The 27,287-nt window shown below is 36.3% G+C and overlaps 1 protein-coding gene across 1 annotated transcript; it reads left to right on the forward strand.

Annotated features, from left to right (window-relative positions):
• The first annotated feature begins 240 nt into the window (after positions 1 to 240).
• On the forward strand, positions 241 to 25,818 carry ptpn22 (protein tyrosine phosphatase non-receptor type 22). Its single transcript, XM_073823431.1, has 28 exons — positions 241 to 659; positions 4,776 to 4,884; positions 8,383 to 8,459; positions 8,546 to 8,641; positions 8,792 to 8,830; positions 9,123 to 9,194; positions 11,508 to 11,567; positions 12,003 to 12,145; positions 14,964 to 15,030; positions 15,121 to 15,198; positions 15,286 to 15,366; positions 15,458 to 15,573; positions 17,868 to 18,442; positions 18,520 to 18,609; positions 18,695 to 18,766; positions 18,856 to 18,927; positions 19,014 to 19,141; positions 19,250 to 19,277; positions 19,388 to 19,468; positions 22,638 to 22,697; positions 22,821 to 22,883; positions 22,973 to 23,103; positions 23,639 to 23,666; positions 23,851 to 23,913; positions 24,021 to 24,118; positions 24,840 to 24,870; positions 24,990 to 25,100; positions 25,255 to 25,818. Exons 1-28 carry the CDS (start codon positions 558 to 560, stop codon positions 25,314 to 25,316), a joined length of 2,733 nt encoding a protein of 910 aa, XP_073679532.1. The 5' UTR covers positions 241 to 557; the 3' UTR covers positions 25,317 to 25,818.
• The last annotated feature ends 1,469 nt before the right edge of the window (positions 25,819 to 27,287 follow it).

Raw genomic sequence — 27,287 nt, forward strand, 5'->3', positions numbered from 1 at the left:
GAGCAAGTACAATATCTCTCTCTGGTCTGATGACATTTACACATTCTCTAAATTCTAGTTCATCCACAAGTGTTTTGAATGTCATCAAACTGGCTTGGCCGCTTTAAGCATTGAAACAAATGACTCTGACTTTCTCACTATTTTTTTTACATACAAGCGCACACCCACCCACAAAAGCTTCCTGTGTGGGGGTATGGGCTCTAAGACCTTGTGCTACAAAGCGTTGGACAGAAACAAACAGGCAGACAGAGAAAAAGAGAGAAGGCCGCAGACAGACAATAAACGGTAGTAGGTATGCAACAATGAAAAAAGCGAGAGAAACTGAAGTGAGAGATGAAGGGCGGAGAGGGTCACAGTGATACTTTGAGTTGACCACAGAACCTGTAAACTGCTGCTGCCACTGCTTCCGTGACGACACATCGCACAGTTCCTCAACTCAACTACAGATCTACAAGAGACGCACACAGACAGAAAGTGAAAGATGGACTCCTTTCAGAAGCCCACCGATCTCTCCTATCTCCTATGACGGAGGAAGCTGCTGTGTCACACAACATGCCATGGACGCCCAAGCTCACATTCTGAGGGACCTATTGGCCAAAATCGCCAGCAAGGAAGCAGAGGAGGAAGGGGCAGAGAACGGCTTTGCTGGAGAGTTTTTGGTAAGTCATTAACAAAATGCTGAAAGATGGCAGGGTTTCTTTCGAGAGAAAGAAAATGTGGTTTCAGATGTTCCGATTCATGTCATGTGACAGCGCATAGGTTAAAAAGATGCCGACGTACACCTGTATGGGCAGATGTGTGCTAGGCTAAAAACAAACCTGCTTTTATACATCATATGCAATGTTTCTTTGGCTATGTGAAAATTTGTAAATGAATGAACTGCGATAATAAAAGTATTAGTATCGAAACTGCCAAAATTAAGCTAAAAATAAACCACGTCTGGGCAGTGAGTTCAAGCAATGGCTTAAATGGCTAAGCATGGACTTCCTCTTTTTAATACAGTGCCTCTTACTTTAGGCTTTTGTACAAGAGGTTTTAATCTGGTGTGGTTGTTTATTACTGAATCTGTGGATGATTGTCTACGGCAAGGGACCTTTGCACCCCAGAGTAGTGGTTTGTCTCACATCTGTTTCCAAATTAACCTTCATATGCTATTCCCCTCAAATGTCAACTGTTAAATATTCCATGTGAACAGTCATGGTGACTGAGAGGAAGTTACCCATGACCCATCCTGAGCTGTCACTCGTTGACTCAGAGTTAGTAACGAAAAAACAAAAAATGCAAAGAAATTTGTTCTTTTAAGATTTTTTATTTATATTTGTCTACTTGCCAGATCCAAATCAGCTTACAGTGCACTTACAGTTGTTCAGAGTGAAACAGGATGTCAGGCAGTGATGGATGGACTGTGGTTTTCAAATAACACTTATGGTTCTCTCAGTATGCTGATATATAAGTACATCATATTTGAATAGAAGTATGCTAAATAAGCTATTTCTGTGCCAAAATAAACCAATGCAAACTTTGAAAAAGTACGCTTATCTGTGGTCACTAGGATTCAACTCACGGCCTTGGCGTTGATAGGAATGTGCTGTTCCTCTACAGGAATGATAGTGGGGCTAATGTCAAAAGTGTGCTTCTCAGAGTCTACAAAGCAAAGCGAGAAAAACATTTGAGCCGTCACTCTTTTTAGATTTCATTTTTATTTTTTTTATTTCTTTATATTTTATTTAACATTTTAGTGCTGTCAAAATTAATTTTTGAGTTTAACGCAGGGGAGAGGCTAGGTTTGGCCACCCCACTCACAACTCCTGCTTCTGTCTTTTTTCTTGACAAGAAGTGTGTTTATTTAGTTGCAGTACATCTTTACAACCACATCAAATGGTAGACTTTTCAAACGCATGCTTAAACTATGCTTTCACTTCAGCGCCAGGTGCTTGTCAAATGAGCGCGGGAAGGGTACAGGTGATGATAGAGCTTTAGTAGAACAACAGTGAACTGCGGTCAGATGAGATGTGGTCAAGCCAAAACGAATTTACGTGTCCTGTCAGTCATTATACTGTGCTCATGGCACCCGTGCTTCAACTGCATGCACAAATGCGGTGGCGTGCACTGTAGCCTGTTTCTTTTCCTATTAAAGCGTGAATCAAACTACGAGCATGCGTGTCAGATCCGCGTCACGTTTAGCAATGGCAGCTCTTAAAGTAATAGCAGCCAAATAGCCTAATAACCCAGCTGCTGTGATGTCTATTAACCAAAGAACAAAAGAAAATGGAAGAAATGAATAATTTTGTAGCTTTAAGGATTCATCTATATCAAATTTATTTAGTTTTGATAACTTCATTCAATTTCTGTATACTTCCTACTTGCTGAAGGGCACAGGTAAATAACGGGTTTATTTGAAAATTGTTCACTTAAATTAGTTGTTTTAAGTCTAATAAATGTTAAAATTGATAGCTCTTAATTATACTGTAATGTTGAATGGTTATAGTCAATGGTTAAATAATAGGAACAAAATAACAATTTTCTAGAGACATCAGTAGTATTGTTATCAGTCATACTCACCTTCAGTCATAAAAAATATTTAACAAATATTACAAATATACTGTCTTTGTGTTTCTACATTAATTTAAGTGCTGTCAAACGGTTATTCATGTTAATCACGTTTTAAAGGTTTTTGTTTATATAATATGTGTGTACTGTGTATATTTATTATGTATATATAAATACACAAACATGCATGTATATATTTAAGTAAAATATGTTATGTTTACATATAAATAAATTATATATAATATAAATCATGAATATAAATATACGCATGTAAATATTTTCAAAATATATACTGTATGTGTGTATCTATATATATATATACACAATAAATATGCACAGTACACGCACATATTCTATGTAAACAAAAACTTTTATTTTGGATGTGATTAATCACAATTAATCATTTGACAGCACTATTTGAAGACTGAATGTGAAATTATTGCAATATAAAAGTATATTTAAAAACTTTAATGTTAGGGTTAGGGTTAGGATTAACTGCAATTAATATATATTTAATTTAATAACTAAAAATAACAGAACTTCACTGAAAAAAAGTAATTTATAAAAAAATCTGAACTGAAAATTGTTCTTTTTCCGTACATTAATACTGAGCAGAAAAAAAAATATACAGTGTCAACTTAAAACAAAGTACATACTTATCAAATAAAAATGTAATACTTTTAAAAAAGAGAATGATTTACTTTAATAAACAAAATGTCACAAAAAGTCCTTTTTTGGGGGTTGATGAAGATAAAAGTTTACATAAAACCCTATAGTAAAATTTGTATATGCACGTTAATAATATTTACATGATGATTTTAATATGGTACCATATGTAGCAACCATGTGTCAACAATATATATTTTATATATAGTAGTCAACATTTGAAAAAAAGTTTATCAAAGTTGTCCTAAGACATGAACGGGTATTGTTTGTGGTTTTACGACAACTTTGATGAAAGGTTTTAATCCACTTCAAATGTTGACTACTGCATGTAACTTTTATAAAACAACATATATCCAAAAAAATCTGTTGATACCATATATCAGTTTATATTTTAGTACATATATTATGGGGTCATCAGCAACTAAATAATTTAATAATTTGAGCAACTAATAATTTAATGATATAATTTGTGATGTACTCAGTAAGGAGTAACACATCTGTACAAATTTGCAAAACCCTGAAGTACCAAACCGACCCAGGCCTGTCTTTGCCACTACAGCTTTATCCTGTCCTGCAGAACAAAACATGCTCTTTAGTCCAGCGTGAACACTACACGTGTCTGTTATCGTTGTCAGCAGCTGCGAAGTGTTCAGTTTGTGTTATTACAGATTTTACCAATGTGAAACCAGGCCATGAGGAAGACCCTGTAGGTCCCGTCTGCTGGCTTTTTTCTCAACTGCATGAAATGTTCTCTTCCTTCTTTGTTTTAAAAAAAAGCACTTTATTTAGTCATGCTGCTTTATTCTGTCACACTGCTGATAACTGAGACTTTTGCCAGTATAATGATTGTTTACAGGAAGAGAAACTGTCTAGCTGGCAGAGCATGAAAACCTAAGTTCCTATCACACTGCTGGACTGCAATACATGCCAACACAAAATACAATGTAGAGAAATGTCACACACGAGTCCAGTCTCTCTGTACCAAACTCTTGGACAAAACATGAGGGTTTCCCACAGTGGGATGAGCTGGTTCCTCATAGTCCTGACTGTTTCGACTCAGAGATCCCATGCTAATTACTCAGCTTGCTATTTTTGCTCAGTCTATTGGGCTCAAAAAGGTTCTCGTAAGCTCAGCTGTGGTCGGAAAGTCTCTTGGTCTCAACAAGGTGCTTGTGCGCAGACACACACACACAGGAGAGCAATGGTACATCCCACATGCATATTGTGGCAGCCACATACACTCACGCATACACAGCCAGACTTATCTAGTTTTCACAGATCTAAACCACAGGGCTGTAAACTTTTGTCTGTTTAGTCTTTAGTCTGTATCAGATCACAGTTAAGATGTCAAATATGGCAAATAAGATTGTTTTAAAAACAGGGTTACTTATTCTGTCTTTTAAAATAATATCAGTATGAACATCTCAGCTCTGAACTGACGGCTTAGACTACCTCCAATATAAGCTGTAAGAAAATAAAACGATGACAAGAATACAAAGTGTTTTTGCAAAAATGTACATAAAATCATAACTGAATCTTATGTATCTTGGTCAAAACAGAAACTGAAGAGACAGTCTACAAAATATCGCGCGGAGAGGACGTACCCCACCACAGCCGCGGACAAACAGGACAATGTGAAGAAGAACAGATACAAAGATATCGTTCCCTGTGAGTATCACATTTGACATGCTATACTATAGTATGAGTAAAGAGTTTACTATACCATGTTATTATACTAATATATTATACCCACTAAGCACACAAAGTACATCTGGAAAGATTTATATACACTGTAAAAAAAATATCCTGTTAAATTTAAATGCAAAATTAACTTTTGCATGGTGCTTGCATATAAAGGTGTCTTAGCAGTGTGTAGACAACCATCCTACAATGATAAAATCCCTGCTTTTTTTAATCCCAAAAAACATAAACGGTCTTAATTATCAAGTCATTTTGATTTTCTGAGCAGTATGTCGACAAACTGCTCAGGCCCCGCCCACGACTGCTGACGGACTGTCACATATACTTTTACTCACTAAAGATCACTCTAGATCAACATTTGTCATCATTTTGTGATTTTACACACCCGAAGTTATCAAGACAGTTGCGAAAGGTAATCAGTGGAAGTACAGTCATGTGCCAGAACTAGGACTGTGCAATATTGAAGAAAAATGCGATAAGCAATGACTCGTTAAATAATGTGATAATGCCTAAAGTGGCACAAGCTCAGATGAAACAGTTTTACTCTGCTGTTACAGAGTCAATTCTGTGAACTTCCATAACTATCTTGTGTCATCTATAGTATATATATGGTTATTTATATGTATGCATGTAACAAGAGCTCCAGTAAAACCACAAAAAATCCCTTGTGTTTGCGCACACTTGCTAAATATAGCTCAATCTGATTCTAAAGCTAATATATCTAGCATAGCATACATGTTTCACTTTTGTGAAAAGAAAGCACCCCTACAATTAATCATTTTAACATCAGTTTTTGAACTGAATAATAAAAAGGGAGAGTAAAAACACTGCTTTGTCTTCCCTCTATAAATTCAATATACACTCATTATCTTTTAAGACAGGGATTCTCAACCTGTGGGCCGCGACCCACTAGTGGGCCTCAGTGATCCTCCAGGTGGGCCGCGAGATATCTTAAAATTAATTTAAAAATTATCAGTGCCTAATGTATGACACTCTTGTATATCGGAGATGTACATTAGGCACGCATAAGTCCGCTATTGATTCACAAAATATTCATGCTTTCGGGGCTCTGATCCATAGTATTTTTGCGTGAAATTTCAACATATTTGCATAGTTGTCAAAATTAATGTCCTGTGACTGTGAGTGTTTTATAATGGATGCTCACCCATAGAGGTGGATCTGGTAAGGGTCAGTGGTGTTTATGCACATATGAGCACCAGAATCAACAGATTTAGAATGTATTTGTTGTATTTTTCATTTGTATGTTTATTTTTTAATAGATACAAACAGTAGATATTCAGTCAGTCCAGTTAAAATGGACATGTTTAGTGAGTGGTCTTTTGGCATCTCCCTGTTGTCCTGTTTGGCAGGTTCACTTACTTAAGAAAAAGTACTCTGAAGTTGTAAAGAATGTCTGAATTAAAGAATTCAGGAGCTTTAAATCTGTATATGTATACACACACACACACACACACACACACACACACACACATATATACACACACACACACACATACATATATATATATATATATATATGTATATATCTACTTCTATAAGACACGCTGCGCAATTGTTGCAATTGTTTCCCCTATGGAATCGGGCTACTTTTTCCACTGTTGCCGCTGGTTGTTTTTTTAACTTCATGGGTTGATGTAACCCCACTAATGCAATTTTTACCTCCCTGAACATGGTTGGGTTAGTTTTGGACTAGTTTTGAGAAGCAATTCGGTGGATTTTGTTGTGAAAACCTATAAACCCTGTTCGTATTGTTCTTTTGCGCATACGGGCCAGATCAGAACTGAAAAAACTGGATCTGAGAAAAAAAAAAATTCTCCCAACATCAGAGCCACTGAGGACACAGTGGATTAGTTTTGTTTTCAATGGTACTGTGCCACAGAATACACAAAAAAATGGAAGAGGGGGCGGGGTAAGCAGAAGCTCATTATCATTTAAAGAGACATGTACTGACTGTGAACAGAGCTGTTTTTGACAAAGTAAAAAGGGTGTTGTTTTACACGACCACTGAGGAATTTTAACCAAAATATGCTACAGAAGACCCTAAAGAATCATACCAACTTTTGGAAAATGGGCATCCGATGTCCCCTTTAAGGAAAGCAGTTATGGTTGCCAGAAATTTAGCATAAAAAAATACATGGAAAATGTTTCAGGCATTATGGTGCCTGTATATTTTACAACATAACATTTCATTAAGTTATATGTTAAAATCCAGTCTGCCTGAAGTACTATACTGGAAAATATACTTATAACTACCATAATACAGATGGCAAAACAGAAAACCGCTTGATCGCAGTGGGTTTTCCATAATACAAGGCCAATGCTTGTACAAAAAAGGGTCATACACATGAAGACAAAACACCATGAGTGTAAGACACAACACTAAAATGATGCAATAAACAAATAAGATTTTTTTCTTGTACTAGATAGCACACGTACATCTCTGAAGCATCTGCTGTGTACAAACATCTGATAGACATCTTTCAGATGTTAGTTTTACATACATTCTAAATTATAAACATCTTGAAGACGTCTTCTAAACGTCTTTTTGACATCTGATAGGAAATGTCCTATCCACCTTATTTTTTAATGCAGAAGCAGGCTGTTTTCTGGTAATGTGTGAGACTTCCGGTTCATAAGCCACCGTAGGTAAATATTAAGAAGAATTAAGAAGAAAACTGTTTGCACTACAAACGACTGTGTTTATAATTAAGATAACACATTAAAACAATACGGTGAGACACACCAGCTTGCAATATCAAGCAGCAAAACATATTTACAAATGGCCGCACCCAATCTTCCATAAAAGGTGAATACACATATTGCAGATGAGCAAACACTTTAAAAATAGATATTACAGATGTAAATGTAGACGTCAAATAGACATCTCTGTGATGTTTGTGTGCTATCAGGGGTTTTTCACTGCAAATTACACAATCATTCATAGCTGTTACTTGCCAAAACCATACATTTTACAGTTGAACCATTTACAGTTAACAACATTCTTCTATCCTTTTACTATTTCTTAATCTCTTCCTGTTCTAGCATGTACCATTTCGAACGATGGTTAAAAATTTGTATTGTTAGCATTTCTCATGGTACTGCCTCCTTAAGATTAGCTGCTTGCTGAATTCCTCATTCGTAAGTCACTTTAAAAAGTGATAAAAATGTCTGTTCGCATTTTTACAGTATTTCATTTACAGCATTGAAATGAAAACACATACATCAAATAGATGTCTGTATGATGCATGTGTGCTGTCTGGCTATATTAAACCATAAATGATCGTACTGTATCATAGCAGACAATGCCAAATGGATAGCAATGTGAGAGATCAACACAAGATTTGTAAAAAACAGCAGTTACAAAAAAACATGAAAAACGTTGATTGTGAAGATAACAGTAACAAGATGTGGTAGAGATGCTGACGGATGTATTTTCTCACACAGTTGATCACAGCAGAGTGAAGCTCTCCCTCATCACATCCAAACATGATACAGATTACATCAATGCTAGTTTTATCAAGGTAAGAAAGTCCAAGGAAGTTCTCATGCTATACACATACTCCAGGAGGATTTAGTAACAATTTCCAATTGTTCCTTTTTATTTCAGGGAGTATTGGGGACTAGGGCGTATATTGCCACACAAGGCCCGCTGCCAACCTCTGTGCTGGATTTCTGGAGGATGCTGTGGGAATACAACGTGCAAGTAAGAGCTTGACTATGTAGCGTATGACCATTTCACACACATTCCACTTTCTGTAAAAAACAGGTTCAACCTGCTAGATCAGCTTTGGGTGAGATCCAAGGAGAAACTTTCACACAAGCGCCTCTATAATATCTTACTGTCTCTCTGCAGGTTATTGTGATGGCTTGCCGGGAGTTTGAAATGGGAAGGGTAAGTTGTAAGTGACAATGTGCTAAAGGGGGAAATGTTGACAGTCACTGAGTTTAAAAGAAAACATTTTTATTAACCACATCCTTCTTGCCTCAGAATGGTGAGGCAATGCATCAAGCATGACATTTTCTTCTACTTCTTTTTCTTTTTTTTTTTATCTCGAGCTACCACCCTTTCAATACTTTTAATACGATTACAGTGCTGTCATGCACTCAGCATATCAATTCTTATAGAGTGGACAGGAAAAGCAGCATTCAATCTCAACTGCTCCCTTCTTTCTTTTTTTTTTCAGAAAAAATGTGAGCGTTACTGGCCGGAGTCAAAGGAGGATGTGTTTGTGTGTGAACCCTTTACCATATACTATGTAAGAAACAACTCTTTGCTCACTCACACCACACTTCCTGTCCTTGTGTTTTATTTGCACACACACACACACACACACACACACACACACACACACACACACGTATGTTCAAGCCTGATTCTCAGTATTTTCACAGTATCTAAAACACAACATATTGAACCACTAAGTACGATGCAAAAAAAAAACAAACAAAAAAAAAACGCGTACTTCTACAATGTCACTATGTTTTCTTAGTATGCTGACATTTATAACAAACAAAAATGTTACCATTTACAAAAAACACATTATCAGTACTATCAGGGCTCACAAATGATCAGTAATGGAGCTACAAAGTAATTTGTCGAGATTAATAGATTCAAAATTAAAGTTCGTTTTACTATGTGTGTGTACTGTCTATATTTATATGTATTTACTAAGGAAAATTTGTTCATTTATATGTTAGAAAGTTATATTTATATATAATATAAATTATATACAAGTGTTTACAAACAAATACATACAATAGATATATGTGCGTGTATTTATATATACATAATATACACAGTGCACACACATATAGTTTGCAAACATAAACTTTTATTTGAATCGATTAATTGTAACTGTAACAGTATATTAGTTATTGGAATCAATCTAAACCAAATATTTTATTGTGCGAGGTTATTTGCTATAATTTTACACTTGGATTACCTTTGCCATTTTATAGAGCTCACCCGCATTAAGGTGGTTTTAATAATTTTTCGGATATATTTTTCAGAAGTGTTTCAGACGTATTTTGAATTAGGGTTAAAGGAAATATCTGTAAGCTTAAACAATGTCCTGGGAGAAAATTACCTGTAACTTTTTGTCTTTTCTAGATTTTTTCTTGTTTTTTTTAAGTTTATCTTTAAAACACTAGAAATGTCATAAAACATCTAAATGTAATCTTTAGCAAATCTTAAAAATGAATATAAGTCTTTCATATTGTACTTTATAATTTTGTGCTTCATGCTTAAATCCACATAGATTTTTTTGTAATATTGGTGCATCCCTTAAAAACAATAATGGCATTTTTAAAGGAACACTCCACTTTTTTTGAAAATAGGCTCATTCTCCAACTCCCCCCCGAGTTAATAAGTTGATTTTTACCGTTTTGAAATCCATTCAGCCGTTCTCCTGTTCTGGCGATATCACTTTTAGCATAGCTTAGCATAGATCATGAATCCTATTAGACCAATAGCATCGCGTTCAAAAATGTCCAACGAGTTTCCATATTTGTTGTATTTAAAACTTGACTCTTCTGTAGTTATATCGTGTACTAAGTCCGGTGGAAATGCAAAGCTGCGAGTTTCTAGGCTGATAAGATTAGGAACTACACTTCCATTCCGGCGTAATAGTCAAGGAAGTTTGCTGCCGTAATATGGCCGAAGCAGGCGGAGTATTATCAGAAATGAGTTCCCAGCTAGTTTAGCATTTGCACATGTGCTGCGTGGTATTACTGCTCCTGCTTCAGCCTTATTACGGCAGCAAACTTCCTTGACTATTACGCCGGAATGGGAGTGTAGTTCCTAATCTTATCAGCCTAGAAAATTTAAGCTTCGCATTTCCACCGGTCTTAGTAAACGATATAAATACAGAAGAGTCAAGTTTTAAATAGGACAAATAACAAAACTCGTTGGTCATTTCTGAACGCGATGCTATTGGTCTAATAGGATTCAATGATCTATGCTAAGCTATGCTAAAAGTGATATCGTCAGAACAGGAGAACGGCTGAATGGATTTCAAAATGGTAAAACTCAACTTGTTAACTCGGGGGGAGTTGGAGAATGAGCCTATTTCCAAAAAAAGTGGAGTGTTCCTTTAAGGGTTGTACATTGTGCACCGTTTGGCACTAGTTTAGACCTGCAAACAGTTTTTAGTATTGAATAATATTAGCCAAAATAAAATCTGCAAATTACTGATCCAGTGAGCATTCCACTCTGTACATGTTTGATTGGTAACACTTTACAATAAGGTCCATTAGTTAACATTAGTTACAAGTTAACATGAACTAAGAATAAACAATACTTTTAAAGCATTTAATAATCTTATTTAATGTTAATTTCAACATTTACTAGAGCATTATTTAAAAAAATTTGTATTTGTTAACATTAGTTAATGCACTGTGAACTAACATGAACAAACAATAAACGACTGTATTTTTATTAACTAACCATAACGAAGATTAATAAGTGGTGAAATAAATATATTGTTCATTGTTCATTAATGTTAGTTTACACTTAAACTAATGTTAACAAATGACACCTTACTAATGTAGTACCATTTGATTTTGTCTAGGAGTCTGACGAGAATAAGGGAGAATATCTGACACGGACGCTGAAGGTGACATGTAAACAAGTAAGTAACATTTCTTTGATCTTGACTTCACCACAATGAAAAATATTCAAAGATTACCCTACATTACAGTATGTATAGACACAAAAATTATTTGCTTTTAAAATAAACATTTCAAAAATATTTTTTGTCAATGTCCTGACTAACCATTAAATAACTGCTTTATAAATTGATCGCTGGATGTGTTTACAATTCAGTAAAGTTGAATATTACTTTAGGTCAAACACTGTTGTGGTGACCTAGAACTCAGCTTTAATAGACAAAAGGTTCAGAGACAGCGCAGACATTGTACTGGAACAAACATAAACAGACAGGTGCTGATATTTCTGCAGCTGTTTTGTAGCGATGAAAGAAAACCACCAAAATGTGGTAGGTTAAAATCCAGAAACCAGGTTACCAGAAGAAACAAACAGTCTCTATTAAACCGGTTATTTCCAGGTGTCTCGGACACTGAAGCAGCTGCACTATGTGAACTGGCCGGATCATGGAGTACCTGACTCCATTCCTGCCATCCTGGAGCTGCTGCAGGACATGCGGATTTACCAGGATCATGATGAGATTCCCATCTGCATTCACTGCAGGTAAATACCTGCATTTGCTGTGACGGACTGTTAGGATTATCGGATTACTAATCAGTTAGGTCTGAGGTCATATTGCAGCCATGGTGTATTTTTTGTGGTAGCCATGAACGCATTGACGTCTTGTTTGTTTCGGTAACCATAGAAAATGCCCACCCTTTTTTTTTTAAACAGGAAATGTGTAGGTGGTTGACCAACAACAAGCAAATACCCCAACAATCATGTGCACTATACTGCTAACACTAAGTTACAATGGCAGTACAAAGACTTTAAATAGCAAACAAGCTAGTGACTGAATCTACTGCCATATTTCAGTATTTAATTCTTTAAAGATAAAGTTAGCATGACCATTAAAGGGGACATTGGATGCAAAATTCACTTTTGCACGCTGTTTGCATATAAAAGTGTCTAAGCAGTGTGTGGACACAATGATAAAAATCCATTCAGTCCATCCATCCATAGTCTCAACTATCAAGCCATTTTGATTTTCCCCACGACCGCTGACCATGTGTCCTGTATTAACATATTTCATACAGTTGTGTGCTGTCCGCCATTTTCTCCACGCTCGAGCAGCTGTGGTGACAACATTGTCTCGTAAGCAATAAGGGATGCGCGGTATACCGGTACTGGAAAAATACTGGTATATATTATATTTAAAACGGTTTCATATCATCATTTAGTTCGTTATTTCGTATGCTGCTTTCATGTGCTTCCCAAATTGCTGCAAATCCAGCAAACATGACAACAGAACAACGCGATGGATCATCAAACTGATCCATCAACACGCTTCAAACTAGTAAATAAAGACATCACTAGAAGTGAAATATGGCATTATTTTGCATACAAAACAGATGATAAAGGTAAACTGTGTTTTGCTTTGGAAAATTTTACTTCACTGCATTCCAAAGCATAACGTCATACTTTTACTGCAGTACATTTCATAAATAAAAAAGTTGTTTGTTTTACCTTTAATACTTAAAGGGATGGTTCGGAGTAGAATTGACTTCATTGCTATGCACTCCAAAGCCCATCTAAATACCCCATCCAAAGTTTTTTTTTACCTTAGTCGAACATTTATGGAGATATTAGAGTTTTTCGAATTGCTTGTTAAAGGAGTGAATGGTACATGTAATGTATCTCGTAAATTGCACTGTTTAAAAAAAACGTTTTACCCGAGAACTACTAGTCTCAGAAACTACAAGTCGACGTCACTTCCCTGGTTTGAAAAAAGCACGTAAAAGTCCTCCTACTACATCTGTGTGCATGTCAACTTGTAGGAGGACTTTTACGTGCTTTTTTCAAACCAGGGAAGTGACGTCGACGTGTCGCCATTTGTAGTTTTTGAGACTAGTAGGGATCGGCTAAAACGTGTTTTTAAAACACTCATGGTGGACTTACAAATGTTCTGATGCAGCGTTTTGTGAGTACATAACCTATTTACACTACTGTACAAGTTTGGTAAGATTACTTGCACGTTTAGTGGTGCAATTTAAGAGATACATCACATGTACCATTCACTCCTGTAACAAGCAATTCGAAAAACTCTAATATCTCCATAAATGTTTGACTAAGGTAAAAAAAACTTCGGATGGGATATTTAGATGGGCTTCGGAGTGCATAGCAATGAAGTCAATTCTACTCCGAACCATCCCTTTAAGAACATTAATTTTCTTGTACTCAAGTAAATCTTTGAATTATTTTTACTTGAGTAAAAGTAAGAAAGTAATAGATGTCTAATGTAATTAAGCATTAAATTATATTTAATTTCAAATGTAGTGGAGTAAAATGTACAATATTATGCTTTGGAATGTTGTGAAGTAAAGTTTTCTAAAGAAAGACTCTGATAAAGCCCAGTCACTTGAAAAGTAATTTCAAAGCAGAGTAAAAATACCTAATAAAAAATACTTACTTTAATAATACTGTCCTCCTACAACTGATCAACGCGCATATCTAAGGTATGATACAGAGATTGTTTGTTAAAATTCTGTAGGTAAGCTGACCTAACAGTATTACAGCACTTATTAATCTTGGTCAATAACTATTTATAAATGATAAATTAACTAATATATGTTTAGTACGTTAACATTATTTAATAAGTATTAATTCACATATCTTTTGAGGCTGGTTATTTGTCACTATATGGTATAGATTTAGTATCGATACCGAGGTATTTGATTCTGATATCGTACTGAAACCAAAATTATTATGTTATTGAGCCATCCAAGCAATGCAGATATGCAGAAAAGCAGGAAACTTTAACATAAGAATCTTCATTTTCTTCTGAAATCACAGCCACTGAGGACACAGTGGATTCGTTTTGTTTTTTATGGTAACATGCCATCGAATACACACAAAAAATTGGTGTTGTTTTACACTACCATCGAGGAATTTTAACCAAAGTATGTTGCAGACATTTCATAAAGACCCTAATGAAGCATACCAACTTGTGGAAAACAGGCATCCGATGTTACAATTGTAAGATAGTCGTTGTTGTCTTTGCTTCAATCTCAATGCCAGTTGCTTAGCGGACACATCACAAATATTTGTTACATAATTAAAGATATCTATTTTACAATATAGTGAAAATAACACTAATTAGAATTAGATTAGCTAAAAATGACATTCAACAGTGTTATATTTTAATATATAATCTAATTATTAGTGTTGTAAAGATCAACTTTTAAAAGTTTACAGGCACTCCACAGCAGTGTATTGTAGCGAACATACAAACTCATATACTACACTCAAGAGTCTAAGTTGTTCAAATGTAAAAATTGTATTTTCACTGTGGCTCATTCATTCGAAACTCTTGGATTTACAGTGCGGGCTGTGGAAGAACAGGTGCATTGTGTGCTATTGACTATACCTGGAATCTTCTTAAGAGACAGGTAAGGGTTTAAAACATCTTACTGAAGCTTTCATTATACTGGCACAATATAATCTATATTCTAACAAAGATCTTATTTGCTCTTGTTTAGATGATACCAGAGGATTTCAGTATCTTTGAACTGGTAAAGGACATGCGTACACAGAGGCCCTCTGTGGTTCAGACTAAGGTAAGCAACTTAGTTTCTCTTTAAATTGCCATTACCAATAAAAACAAAAAGTCTTCTTTACTTAATAATAACTTCTTATCATCCTAGGAACAATATGAACTAGTATACAGGACCATCAGATTGCTGTTTGAGAGATATCTGGCAGCAATGAATGATACAAACAGAGAGGTAAATAAATAAATACATCATTTTATTTCCTACTGATTTTGCTTCCCAGTTATGACACATTATAAAACAATTTATTGTTATCATCAATCAGGTCCCAGCTTCCCCCTCTCCTGTCACCATTAGTAGTGCGAGTGAGCTCTCGGATTTCAGCGACTCTGAATCAGAGACTGGGACAGACTTCAGAGCATTGCTTCGAACTGAGCACAGGTATTAGAAAATATCTCTTTTAATACAATTTATCTAGATGTTAAAGAAATAGATAATCTAAAAATGAACATTCTGTCATCATTTTTTCACCCTCCTGTGGGTGAATACATTTTCATTTTTGGTCAAACTATTACCTTAAAGCTGATGTGTGTATTTCTGCTCAAATAATACCACTAAAGATAAAAAAAAAAAACATATAATAATAACAGGCCTGTCCCAAAACCCACATTTATTTGAATGCTTGTCTGTTTACATGACGTACTTCCTGTATTTGGCCCAAGTGGTCAAGTGGGTGTGAAAACAAGTTTGTGTAAAACTTTTTATTACCTGATGGAACACACTATATCATAGTGCTAATGTACGTGACATTGTTACAAAGCTTCATTTTTACATTTTGATTTTCCGTCCCTTGCACTTTAAAATAAACATTCTATTTAGCAGTTCCTATGTGACAGAAGACAGCTACATACAAATATGCATACTCATCTCTGCACCAACATAAAGTGCAACACATCTTTTACTACCAAATGATGTAATATCTAAGTAATTTAGCTCACACTGGAAAGTTTTACTCGACATTTCACTTTTCTGGGCTACGCTGGTTCCTCAACATGATGTGTAACGCTAAGCCTCAAATACCACACCACAATAGTATTAGAGATTTAGTGTGCATCAAGGACACTGAGCTTTAGCAGTTCATATCTGGGACAGTGCACTTATTTCCTGTTGTGTGCACATGTTCTCAAATGGACAAGATAATAATTGTGGGTAATTGTTTCTAAAGAGGTTTCTCCAAACACTTGCCCATCTGACACTGGTCAAAAACAGAGTTCCACCTCCAAATTAAAGGGGACATCAGATGCAAAATTAACTTTTGCATATAAATGTGTCTTATCAGTGTGTGAACCACCCTAGGTGTTTTGTAAGTTGGATGTAAAAGTGAACATAAGAGTCTTTATTTTCTCCCAACATCAGAGCTACTGAGGATACACAAAAAATGGAAAAGAGGGGTGGAGTGAGCAATAGCTAATTATCATTTAAAGAGTCATGCATTGGAACGGGTTGCTGTGAACAGAGCTGTTTTTGACGACGTAAAAAGGGTGTTGTTTTACTCGACCACTGAGCTTCATGTTTCATGAAGACCCTAAAGAATCACGCTAACTTGGGTAAAATGGGCATCCGATGTCTTTTTTAACACCAATGGTTGAGTGTTGCTATGTCAGGTGTTACAAACAGAAAAATCTTGCTTGAATGTCATCAACAATCTTGAATTTTATGTGAGCATAAAAAGAACAGAACATTTAAGAAAACCTGGTTCTTCTCATTATATATATTTTGTATTGCTCATTAGTTTAGTACATGCATTGGAACTGCCGTCTCCTTGCAGCAGATCTCGGCGTGTGCAACAGAGGAATTTCTGCCGCTGTTTTGATTCCTTTACACATTTTTTATCAGCTGGTAAAAATATGTACACACAAACAACGAGGGGCATTTAGCATTTGGATGTTTGTGTAAGTTTGCAAAATATACGGTATAAAAGCTGTCCAATCAGGTTGTGACTGTATCATTATGTCTTTAGGTTCAGTTTTAAAAAATGACAGCGTGAACTGAACTAAACTAGAACTAAATGTTTAAAGGAATCCTGGGTATTAAGACTTGTATGGCTTAATATAACCTAAATGATATCTCTCACTGAAATATGTAGTAGAAAACCCATGACAGATTTACCTTATTTAAAAAATCCACAGTTTTATACATATTTTGAACTATAGGGGGTGCCATTATTTCACTGACATGAAATGGTTGCAATCGGTGAGCTACTAATGCTACCTGTTGCTATTTTTACCCCAACACAACTCTGAAAATAAAATACTAATGCAATGCCACATTGTGTGCCATTTGGTTGTATCACTTGATATCTGGGGGCATTTGGACTCATTGTGGGGGAAAACTGATGGTACAGCATTTGGTTTAAGCCTACGCTTATATCTATTGATATCTGTAAGCTATTTCAGTAGCTGTGGTCATCATAGCAGTATTTTATTTTCCGAGCTGTGTATTTCGAGTTGTGTTGTGGTAGCGGCATTTTTCATGGGGTTTCTACTACATATTTCAGTACAAGACATCATTTATGTTATATTAAGCCATGCAAGTTTGAATACCCCGGGTTCACTTTAATTTTAGATTTTGGTCTAGACCAATACAACCAAACGCCAAGTGTGAACACACCCTAAGAAACACTCTCACTGTCTTTGTGGTATTCTTGATCATAAAGTCTTTCACTGTTCTGATAGGAACAAAGAGATGGAAATCGCAATGGATGAACTTAATCACATCACACACCAAGTCACTTCTTGGCCACAGCCTCATTCTCAACCATTCAGTCAAGAGGTCATCTCCACAAAACTCACACCTGCAGACACGCTCAATGCAATAAGTGAATGGGCCCAGATTCAAGATCAGATGTCTTTCATAGCACCAACTCCTCAAACAGACTTTACAACCTGTAGATCTCAAAGACCCGAGCCATCCACCAGCTTCAACACTGATCTCACCCAAGCTGCATGTTCAAACTATGCCATCAGCCTAGTACAGGACCTGAGGCCAAATATGAAGCATCTGGAGTTTGAAGAAAACCAGGATGTCAGTCCTGCTGCCACAGACCACAACCCTGTTATCCCCAGCACAGTCTGTCTAACTGTGGAAGATCCTTATTTTGGTCTTGAGTCTCCACCAGCTAGTGACAATCACAGTGTTATGGACTCTACAATTCCTGAAACATGGTTGGAGAACCCTTGTTTCACAATACCTAGTTTAACGCTTAATAATCAGGTGTTAGAACTGCCAAAACATGACTGCAATGACAAAGGTATGAAAACTTATGACTATTTTAACAACTGACTATTTATGATTGATTATTTATGATAATTTCCTGTTTGTATAAAGGTGCAAATACACCTTCATCTGATGAAGACGCCCCTCCTCCTTTGCCAGAGCGAACCCCAGAGTCTTTTATACTGGCAGATGAAATGAACGGTTAGTCCAACTATTAACTTAAAAAAAAAAAAAAAAAAATCAAATTTTTTTAAACCTATACCATAATAAATGGTGTTGTTTCCAGATATCAGTGAAAACACTGAGATGTTGACATTGGTTATCCCAACCAGCCCAGGCTCTGAGAACGTCAACAGAGGTGAGCATTATGAACACTCAAACACTCAAAATTTTGTCTATATATTTGATGGACAGCACCTGTAAACGTTTCTGTTTTGCTCTAAACAGACAATCCACCCTCACCTGTACCCCCACTGCCTGAGAGAACTCCAGAGTCCTTTGAAATGGCCACTGATAAAGGTATGACAATGATGGGATAAACACACAAAAAATTTCATCTGGCCACTTCTTTGTACCTTATTAAACTGTCATTTCATTTTCAACAGATTTGGTACAAAATGTGACACAGGAAAAGCCACAGGATGTCGTAATGAGAGTTGGGAAATCTCTAGAATGGTCTGGGCAAACAAATGAAGCTCAAACAGACATGAAACGATCTTGGTCTAGGAGCAAGGTGAGAGGATGCAGGGTGTATAGACTAATGAATCATTTCAGCATAAACACACCAGAACACACCAACCTAAAGTATATAATGACAAATAAACTATTTTCTTTATTTCAGAGCTTGAAACTTAGAATGTCACTTCCTGGTAAGTCAGTCAAATATATATATAAATGTTCAGGATCTCAAAGTCATAAATAAGACCAAGACCACAAGATATTAATTCTTTCTACATTCTTGACAACTTCCTTTTTTTAGTTGCAGCATCATCTACTCCACTCAGTCCTATTCCGATCACAAGTCACAGTCCTCCACCCCTACTGTACAAACAACCTCAGGGTAAGACTCAATTAGAGTTTAACAGGAACAGAGTATAGCGCAAATTTTACTTTAAATATATGACTCAGAAATTCACAGCTATATATTGGTGTTAAAGCTAGGTGTCATCACCATTAAGCTAGCGAAACCATGCTATATTTACACACGCAACCATGCATATTTAAAGGTCCCATATCGTACACATTTCTGGAGGTTTATTTTATTTGTTGATGTCCTTAAGAATATATATTTGCGGTATAAGTGCCAAAATCCATCTCAATATATTTTTACAGCTCCTTTTTTAGGAGCTCTGTCAAAAACAGGTCGATTTTGGCCCATCTAATTAATATTCATGAGCCTCTCTTCTGATTGGCCTGTTGTTTTCTGAGTGACGCACAACCAGGCCAATCACAGGTAACTACGGTCATGTATGCTGTAAGCGTAAGCGAGCTCAGAGCTCAGAGAGAGCTGATACTCAACAGGATATTTTAGAATGATCATTAATGTTTTTTCTTTTACAAACACCGAATGCAGTAGGCTACATAACTGTTGCTTTAGTAAAGCCCCTTTCACAATGCGCGCTGATTCTGGAAAATTACGGGAACTGTGTGAACCAAAGCCAGAACCTAAAGGCAGTGTTGTAGTAATGATGCACGTTATCAAGCGACTCTTCACAACGAAAAATAACGTTACGTGCAAAGTGGAATGAAGCAGCGATCATCAGGCAGAGCCAGCTCCTCACTATCAGCGCTGAAGCACAGTTTGTTCAGGTTAGTTTCAGTTTAGTGAAACGTACGCGTCGCATTACATCTCACATCCAAACGTCACATGTCTTTATGGTTTGTGTGTAAAGCACGCACAGATTCCGGAAAACAACTGTGAATGAACCAAATTAAACAATTCCGGAACAAATCATGGGACACATTATCCGTGTATTTACCGGAATCGCTGAGTGAAAGAGGCTGAAGTTGACGTGCCGCACGCTGGTCTCTTATATTCACGTTGTTCTGAAGCCTGTGTAATGATCGTAGCTTGACATCTATCGACTGAACAGGGTTTTCTCCACTTGTTTTCCTGTTGTTGTTGCTCAATGGAATGGATGCGTTGTTGTCTGGGGGTTTGACAAAAGGAGGGTGGGACGTTGGTTTGTGACTGAAGGCGGTGACTTGAGTCGATCGGACGTCACATCGTTACGGAAGTCACAGTGGCTCATGAAAATGAACAGCTACTTTAAGCAGGCTGTGTGCAGTTTACTGTGGATTGACTGTTTTGAAACTCATATGGTAGTTAGATAGCCCCTAGACCTTAGTTATCATGAAAAAAGCCAGGAAATTTTGATTTTGACGATATGGGACCTTTAAAGCAATTTTAAAATGCATCTACCTTCCTTTTGCAATGACTACGAAAACTATGGCAGTTCAACAATGCAAATGAAATACCATACAAATCTAAAATTTTGGGAGTCGGTTCACTTGTGAAAGGACTGTGACGAAACCTTAGTTACAATAATATACAAACCGAAATAAAACACTGCTGGTAGCCGAGGTAAAAACCGTCAGGTGGCTCAAAAAAAAACAAAAAAACTTTGCCATCACATATGATTAATGACTGTTCGTGTGTTTACTTACCTATTGTTTCAAAAAAGGCGTTGTGTTGTTCAATCGTTGTTTATCCACCTCTGTATTAATATAGACGCATTACGTGTTTTGAACTCCTGAGCAAATCTTTTGATGGTGCACGACTCAAGGACTTAGGCCTAAAAAAGACACTCACTGGTCGCCACCTACTGGTAGTGATGTAATTTACAGAAAGAGCCAAGAAATGAATCAGTAAATGAATCCTAACCAGTTTTTTTAGTGAATAACTTTCACTGGAATTAATCAAAATCCCTGGCAATTGTTTTCCAGCGTGGATTCATCTTTAGTTTTGCAATTTGACTCTGGATGGAAGAATTACAGGATTAGTTCACTTCTAGAATAAAAATTTCCTGATAATTGACTTACCCCCATGTCATCCAAGATATATGGATATATGTTTTTCTTTCTTCAGTCAAAAAGAAATGAAGGTTTTTGAGGAAAACATTCCAGGATTTTTCTCCATATAGTGGACTTCAATGGTGGCCAGTGGGTTGAAGGTCTAGTTTTATTGCAGCTTCAAAGGGCTCTACACAATCCCAGCTGAGGAATAAGGGTCTTATCTAGCAAAACGTTTGGTCATTTTCTAAAAAAAAAGAAAAAAAGAAAACTTCAATACTTTTTAAACACAAATGCTCATCTTCTTGCATGGTTAGTTCTTCATCTGTGTAAATGTAGGGTAGAGTGAAAAACTCTCATTTTCTCCACCAACTTCAAAATCATCCAACATTGTTGTTTTACCTTTTTTGAAAAGGGTGTTTGACTTTTTGTGCACGTTTGCTTTGTAAACTCTGGGTTGGTACTGCCGCCTACGTCACATGTACTGGATTACGTAATGTAGATGAGTATTTGTGGTTAAAAAAGTATATACATTTGACATTTTTTCAGAAAATGACAGATCATTTAGCTAGATAAGACCCTTATGCCTCAACTGGGATCGTGAGACCTTTGAAGCTGCATTGTAACTGTAATTCGGGCAGTACAGTCTTCCTGGAATGTCCAGAACATTCCAGGAGAAAAAACCTGGAATGTTTTCCTCAAAACATTACGTTTTTTCGACTGAAGAAAGAAAGACATGAAAATCTTGGATGACATAGGGGTGAGTAAATTATCAGGACATTTTTATTCTGGAAGTGAACTAATCCTTCAATTCTTTCTAGCACTGACTCCCAAATCTACAAATTTCTGCTGAATAAACTTTGGTTGTAAATTATACATTTTGATTTATATATTTAATTATATAAATTATACGATTTGATTTTAGTCTCAGGTCTAAGTTTCTAGTTATCCAGTTATCAGTGAAAAACAGAATGACAGAAACCTTTAAAGCATCAAATCTATCCACACATAGGCCTAATTCATAAATGATTCTTAGGACATTTTAAAGTATAATTTCAAGTGGCATAGAGGTTCATGGGAACACTGGGGATACATGTTTGCAACTTCCTTTTCAAAGTAGCCTATATACAACTATGAATTTAAGGAAGTTCTGTCAGTGTTATTCTGGTTGATTGTTTGAATATAAGCTATAACTTACTTCCTATTTTTAACTTTAGAATCTCTACTAAACACCCCAACACCACATGAGCAGATATTCAACTCAGTTCCAGGGACAGGTACTGTATATCACATACATTAATGTCATTTTTACATTTTGGGAATCTCCAACATACAACATACTTTCGATGATTTAAATGTTTACGAACTCACACTACATTTTGTGGTTTTGTCTCATAAAGAAAGCGTAACTCCACCACTTCCTGAAAGAACTCCAGAATCTTTTATTTTTCACACGGAGAAAGGTGCAGTATACAGAATTCACAGCATACAGAAAAACTTCATCTACATTTATTAACAAAGCTGAAAAATCTTTTTTTTTTCTTCATTAAAGTGGCTGACAACAGCGCCCCCTGTCAGCCCGCTGAGGCAGAGCAGCATAGACAGAGAGTGGGCACATCTTCTGAATGGTCAGGCAGCTCCCAGCCCAGATCATTCCTGGAACATTCTTGGAGCCGAAGCAAGGTTGCGTTGCGTTTACCTTTATACTCTTACTCATTATATCCACCTTATTTTTCATGTAAGAGTGGGCGTGACCATTTATAAATTGAATGTGTCAAGCTTCCGGTGTCATCTGCCTCCAGCTATGTTTAACTGTACAAAACAGCTCGTTTTGCTGCTTGATGTTGCAAACTGGTGGGTCTCACCATATTATTTTAATGTATTATCTTAATTATGAACACACTGGCTTGTAGTGCAAACAGTTTTACAGTTTTCTGCACTTTGTTATTCTTCTCATTATTTCCCTACCGCAGCTAACGAAGCAGAAGTCTCACACATTTACAAAAAAACAGCTCACTTAAACATTGAAAAATAAGGTGGATACTAAAAGTGATTTTGGCTAATGTTTAGAAGTACTAGTTGACCTCGAAGCATATAGACATGGACTAGAAAAAACAAATCTCTTATTTAATTTAAGCTGTACAGAACTGCTGTGTTATGATTTTCCTACTGATCAAATCTTGACTCATTATTGCCAAAATGTGTCATTTTCTAACAGAGCGTCAGAGCAAAAAGTTCAAAACAAGGTAGGCTGGTGTTTCCACTGTGTCCTCCCACACCTCAGTCACAAGTGTCGTTACTGCATAACACATACAAACAAATTTGCCCTCTTGAGTGCGCTGCAGTGTAGTGTTTGTCATCGTGCGACAGAGATAAAGAGGGCGCACTATTATTGGATCTATGTGTGCACAGCTGTGTTTAATTTTGCAGAGCCTCTATCTGTGGCTCCGCTGACTCTGCCGGTCTCTGTAACCATAGCAACTGGAGGCAGAGGTGAGTGACAGCATAAATCCCCTAATGGAGATTGATGTCAGTTCATGAAACTGCATAACTATTACTAAATAACCTTAGTTTAACTCGCCCTGTGGCTAATGTGGTAGAGCACCAGACGACACCCAGCAGCCAGCCGGCAGCAACAGAGAACCAGTCAGACAAAGGGGGAGAGAAAACTTCACTGGTCAGCAAAGCCAGGACCAAGGTTCAACTTCTAAGTCTTTGTATTTGTTACATTTAAAGTGCAAAACATGATAAACATGTAAATTTCGATTTGCTAGTTTTCTATTGAACCCACATACTGAAAATAACCTGGCTTGAATGCACTTTAAATGAGCAACTGCCATAAATTACTTACTCTCATGTTGTTTCAAACTTGTAAGACCTTCGTATTTGGAACAAAACTAAAAATATTTTTGATGAAATCCGAGAGGGTCAGCCACTATAGACAGCAATGCAACCGACATGTTCAAGGCCTAGAAAGGTAGTAAAGACATCGTTAAAATAGTCCATGTGACATCAGTGGTTCAACTTTAATTTTATGAAGCTACAAGAACACTTTTTGTGTGTAAAGAAATCAAAAACAACAACTTTATTTAACAATTTCTGCTCTTCTGTGTGTCTACATCAAAAACTTACAGGGAAGAGAATAAATTGTTGAATAGTTGTGCACAAAAGGTATTCTCATAGCTTCATAAAATGATTGTTGAAACACTGATGTCACATGGACTATTTTAATGATGTTCTTACCTTTCTGGACCTTGAACGTGTCAGTTGCGTTGCTGTCTATACAGGGTCAAAAAGCTCTCAGATTTAATTAAAAACACATGTATGTGGACGGACTCTCGTGTAAACAATCACTGTAGCTTTAGATAAAAGTGAATTGAATTGATATGAATATCATTACATATTTTCTTTTCTTACAGAGTATAAAGTTTTTGAAAGGAAAACAGAAGCGTATGTATAATAACCACTTATATTTTTCATGCTGATACAAACTATTTAACAAATTCTGTTAAAATAAACATAAGTCGTTGGTTTGTGTGGCTTGAACATCATGTAACTGTCATTTGCAGCAAAAACGGCCCCGCCTCCGGTCCCGCCCCCTGTCCCACCTTCAGCTCAGTCTCCAGGCCCGCCTCAATCTGTTCCACCACCCTATGGTGGCGCTGTTGGATTCTTATTTTGTAAGATATCACTTCTTTTTAATCTAAGACGAAATACAATTTCAAACTGACGTTTTGAGAGTTTAAAAGCTGCCACAAGATGGAGCTGCTCTATTTTATATTTCTTGGTCATACTAGGCCTGTACATGACAGTGACTCTTTTCTCACTCCACAGCTTTTGGATCTCGTTTTGGAAAGCCAAAAGGCCCAAGAAATAAGCCAGGAACATGGGTCTAGTTCACGTTGAAGGTGAAAGAAAAGGAAAACGGCCTCACGGGACAGTTCAAAAGAGGATTTACTGAGCAACATTTTCTTTCAACCTCAGACAGACACGCGCTGTGGTTTTTGAAGGATAGAAGCCCAACAACAGACCTCACATAATAGATGGACATTTTTAAAGATTGTGCTTTTGTCAATGACATTGACATTTTGTGAAGGTGTAATGCAGGCCTTTTTAGACTTTTTAGCATGTTGCATGTTTATGCAACTAAAATGTATATAAAAAGTTCAACTAAAAGCAATAAAAGGGATGAATGTACTGAAATGTAGACACTTCTGTAATCTCATAGGTGTGTTTTATAATATATACATCTGCAGGTAACAATGGCCAATCAAGCTTTTCTACGTCACATACAGTTGTGGTCAAAAGTTTACATACACCTTGCAGAATCTGCAAAATTTTAGTTTTTTTTTTATTTAGTACTGACTTGAATTAAATATTTCACATAAAAGATGTTTACAAGAAGTCCACAGAAAATAATAGTTTAATTTATAAAAATGACCCTGTTCAAAGTTTACATACATTTGATTCTTAACACTGTGTTGTTACCTGAATGATCCACAGCTGTTTTTTTTTTTTTTTTTTTTGGTTTATTTTTTGGTTTATTTAGTGACCCTGCTGAAAAAACCAGCTAAAACCAGCCTAGGCTGGTTGGCTGGTCTTAGCTGGTTTAAGCTGGAAATGGCTGGTTTTAGCTGGTCTCCCAGCCTGGCCAGCTAAGACCAGCCTGACCAGCCTGGCCAGGCTGGAAAAATGGCCAAAACCCCTCTAAAACCAGCCTGCCTCCCAGCTATGACCAGCTAAAACCAGGCTGGTTGACCAGCTAAAACCAGCCAACCAGCCTAGGCTGGTTTTAGCTGTTTTTTTCACCAGGGGAGTCCCTTGTTTGTCCTGAAAAGATAAACTGCCCGCTGTTCTTGAGAAAAATCCTTTAGGTCCCACAAATTCTTTGGTTTTTCAGCATTTTGGGTATTTAAAACCTTTCCAACAATGACTGTATGATTTTGAGATCCATCTTTTCACACTGAGGGACATATATGCAACTATTAAAGAAGGTTCAAATGCTCACCGATGCTTCAGAAGGAAACGCGATGCATTAAGGAGGTTGAAAACATTTGGAATTTGAAGATCGGGGGAAAATTTAAATTATTTTGTCTTCTGGGAAGTATCTTCTGTAGCTTCTGAAGGGCAGTACTAAATAATAAAAAAAGATATTTAGGCAAAATAAGAAAAAGATACACAACTTCATTCTGTTCGAAAGTTTTCAACCTTTTGGAGCATCAGTGAGCATTTGAACCTTCTGTAATAGTTGCATTTGAGTTATTATATATTCAACTTTTATTTTCTCTTGTGGACTATATGTAAATATCTTTTATGTGAAACATCCCAATTAGGTCAGTACTAAATAAAAAAAAAATAGCATGCATTTTGTATGATCACTCTTATTTTGGTCAAATAATTTAGCAGATTCTGCAAGGTGTATGTAAACTTTTGATCTCAGGTCTTTTGGTACCATGTCTATTTGAAAACGACTGATGATTGTGAATATCTATTTTCAAGTTCATGTTTTGACCATATTTAACTCAGCTTTTTCTCTCATTTGCATATTTTCAATTTCTGATGCAGTGCACAATCCTCTTTAAGAAACGCTTCACCTTGGTACACTCATAAAATGGTTTATTTAAAAAAATACAGAAAAAAGTCTATGCATTCCATTGCATTTTTACACAATTGAAAAGATCCACATGACAGTTCTATTAAATGTAACTTAGCATTTACAAAACATTACTTTGACTAGGTTCATAATTGACCATCTAATTAGTCCTTAAAAATCAATGAAATCGAAAACCTTTATACAAATATCAAACAGAGCAAATAATGAATCAAACACACAGAGCATGCCTTGATCCCTAAGTGGATTTTTCCTA

The sequence above is a fragment of the Garra rufa genome, chromosome 18, assembly GCF_049309525.1.
Source record: "Garra rufa chromosome 18, GarRuf1.0, whole genome shotgun sequence".
Classification (NCBI taxonomy): domain Eukaryota; kingdom Metazoa; phylum Chordata; class Actinopteri; order Cypriniformes; family Cyprinidae; genus Garra; species Garra rufa.

Coding starts and splice junctions, on each gene's coding strand:
- ptpn22 (XM_073823431.1), top strand. CDS start 558: ATGGACGCCCAAGCTCACATTCTGAGGGACCTATTGGCCAAAATCGCC. Junction 8,642..8,791: donor TGTGGGAATACAACGTGCAA/GTAAGAGCTTGA, acceptor GTCTCTCTGCAG/GTTATTGTGATGGCTTGCCG. Junction 15,031..15,120: donor GGAATCTTCTTAAGAGACAG/GTAAGGGTTTAA, acceptor GCTCTTGTTTAG/ATGATACCAGAGGATTTCAG.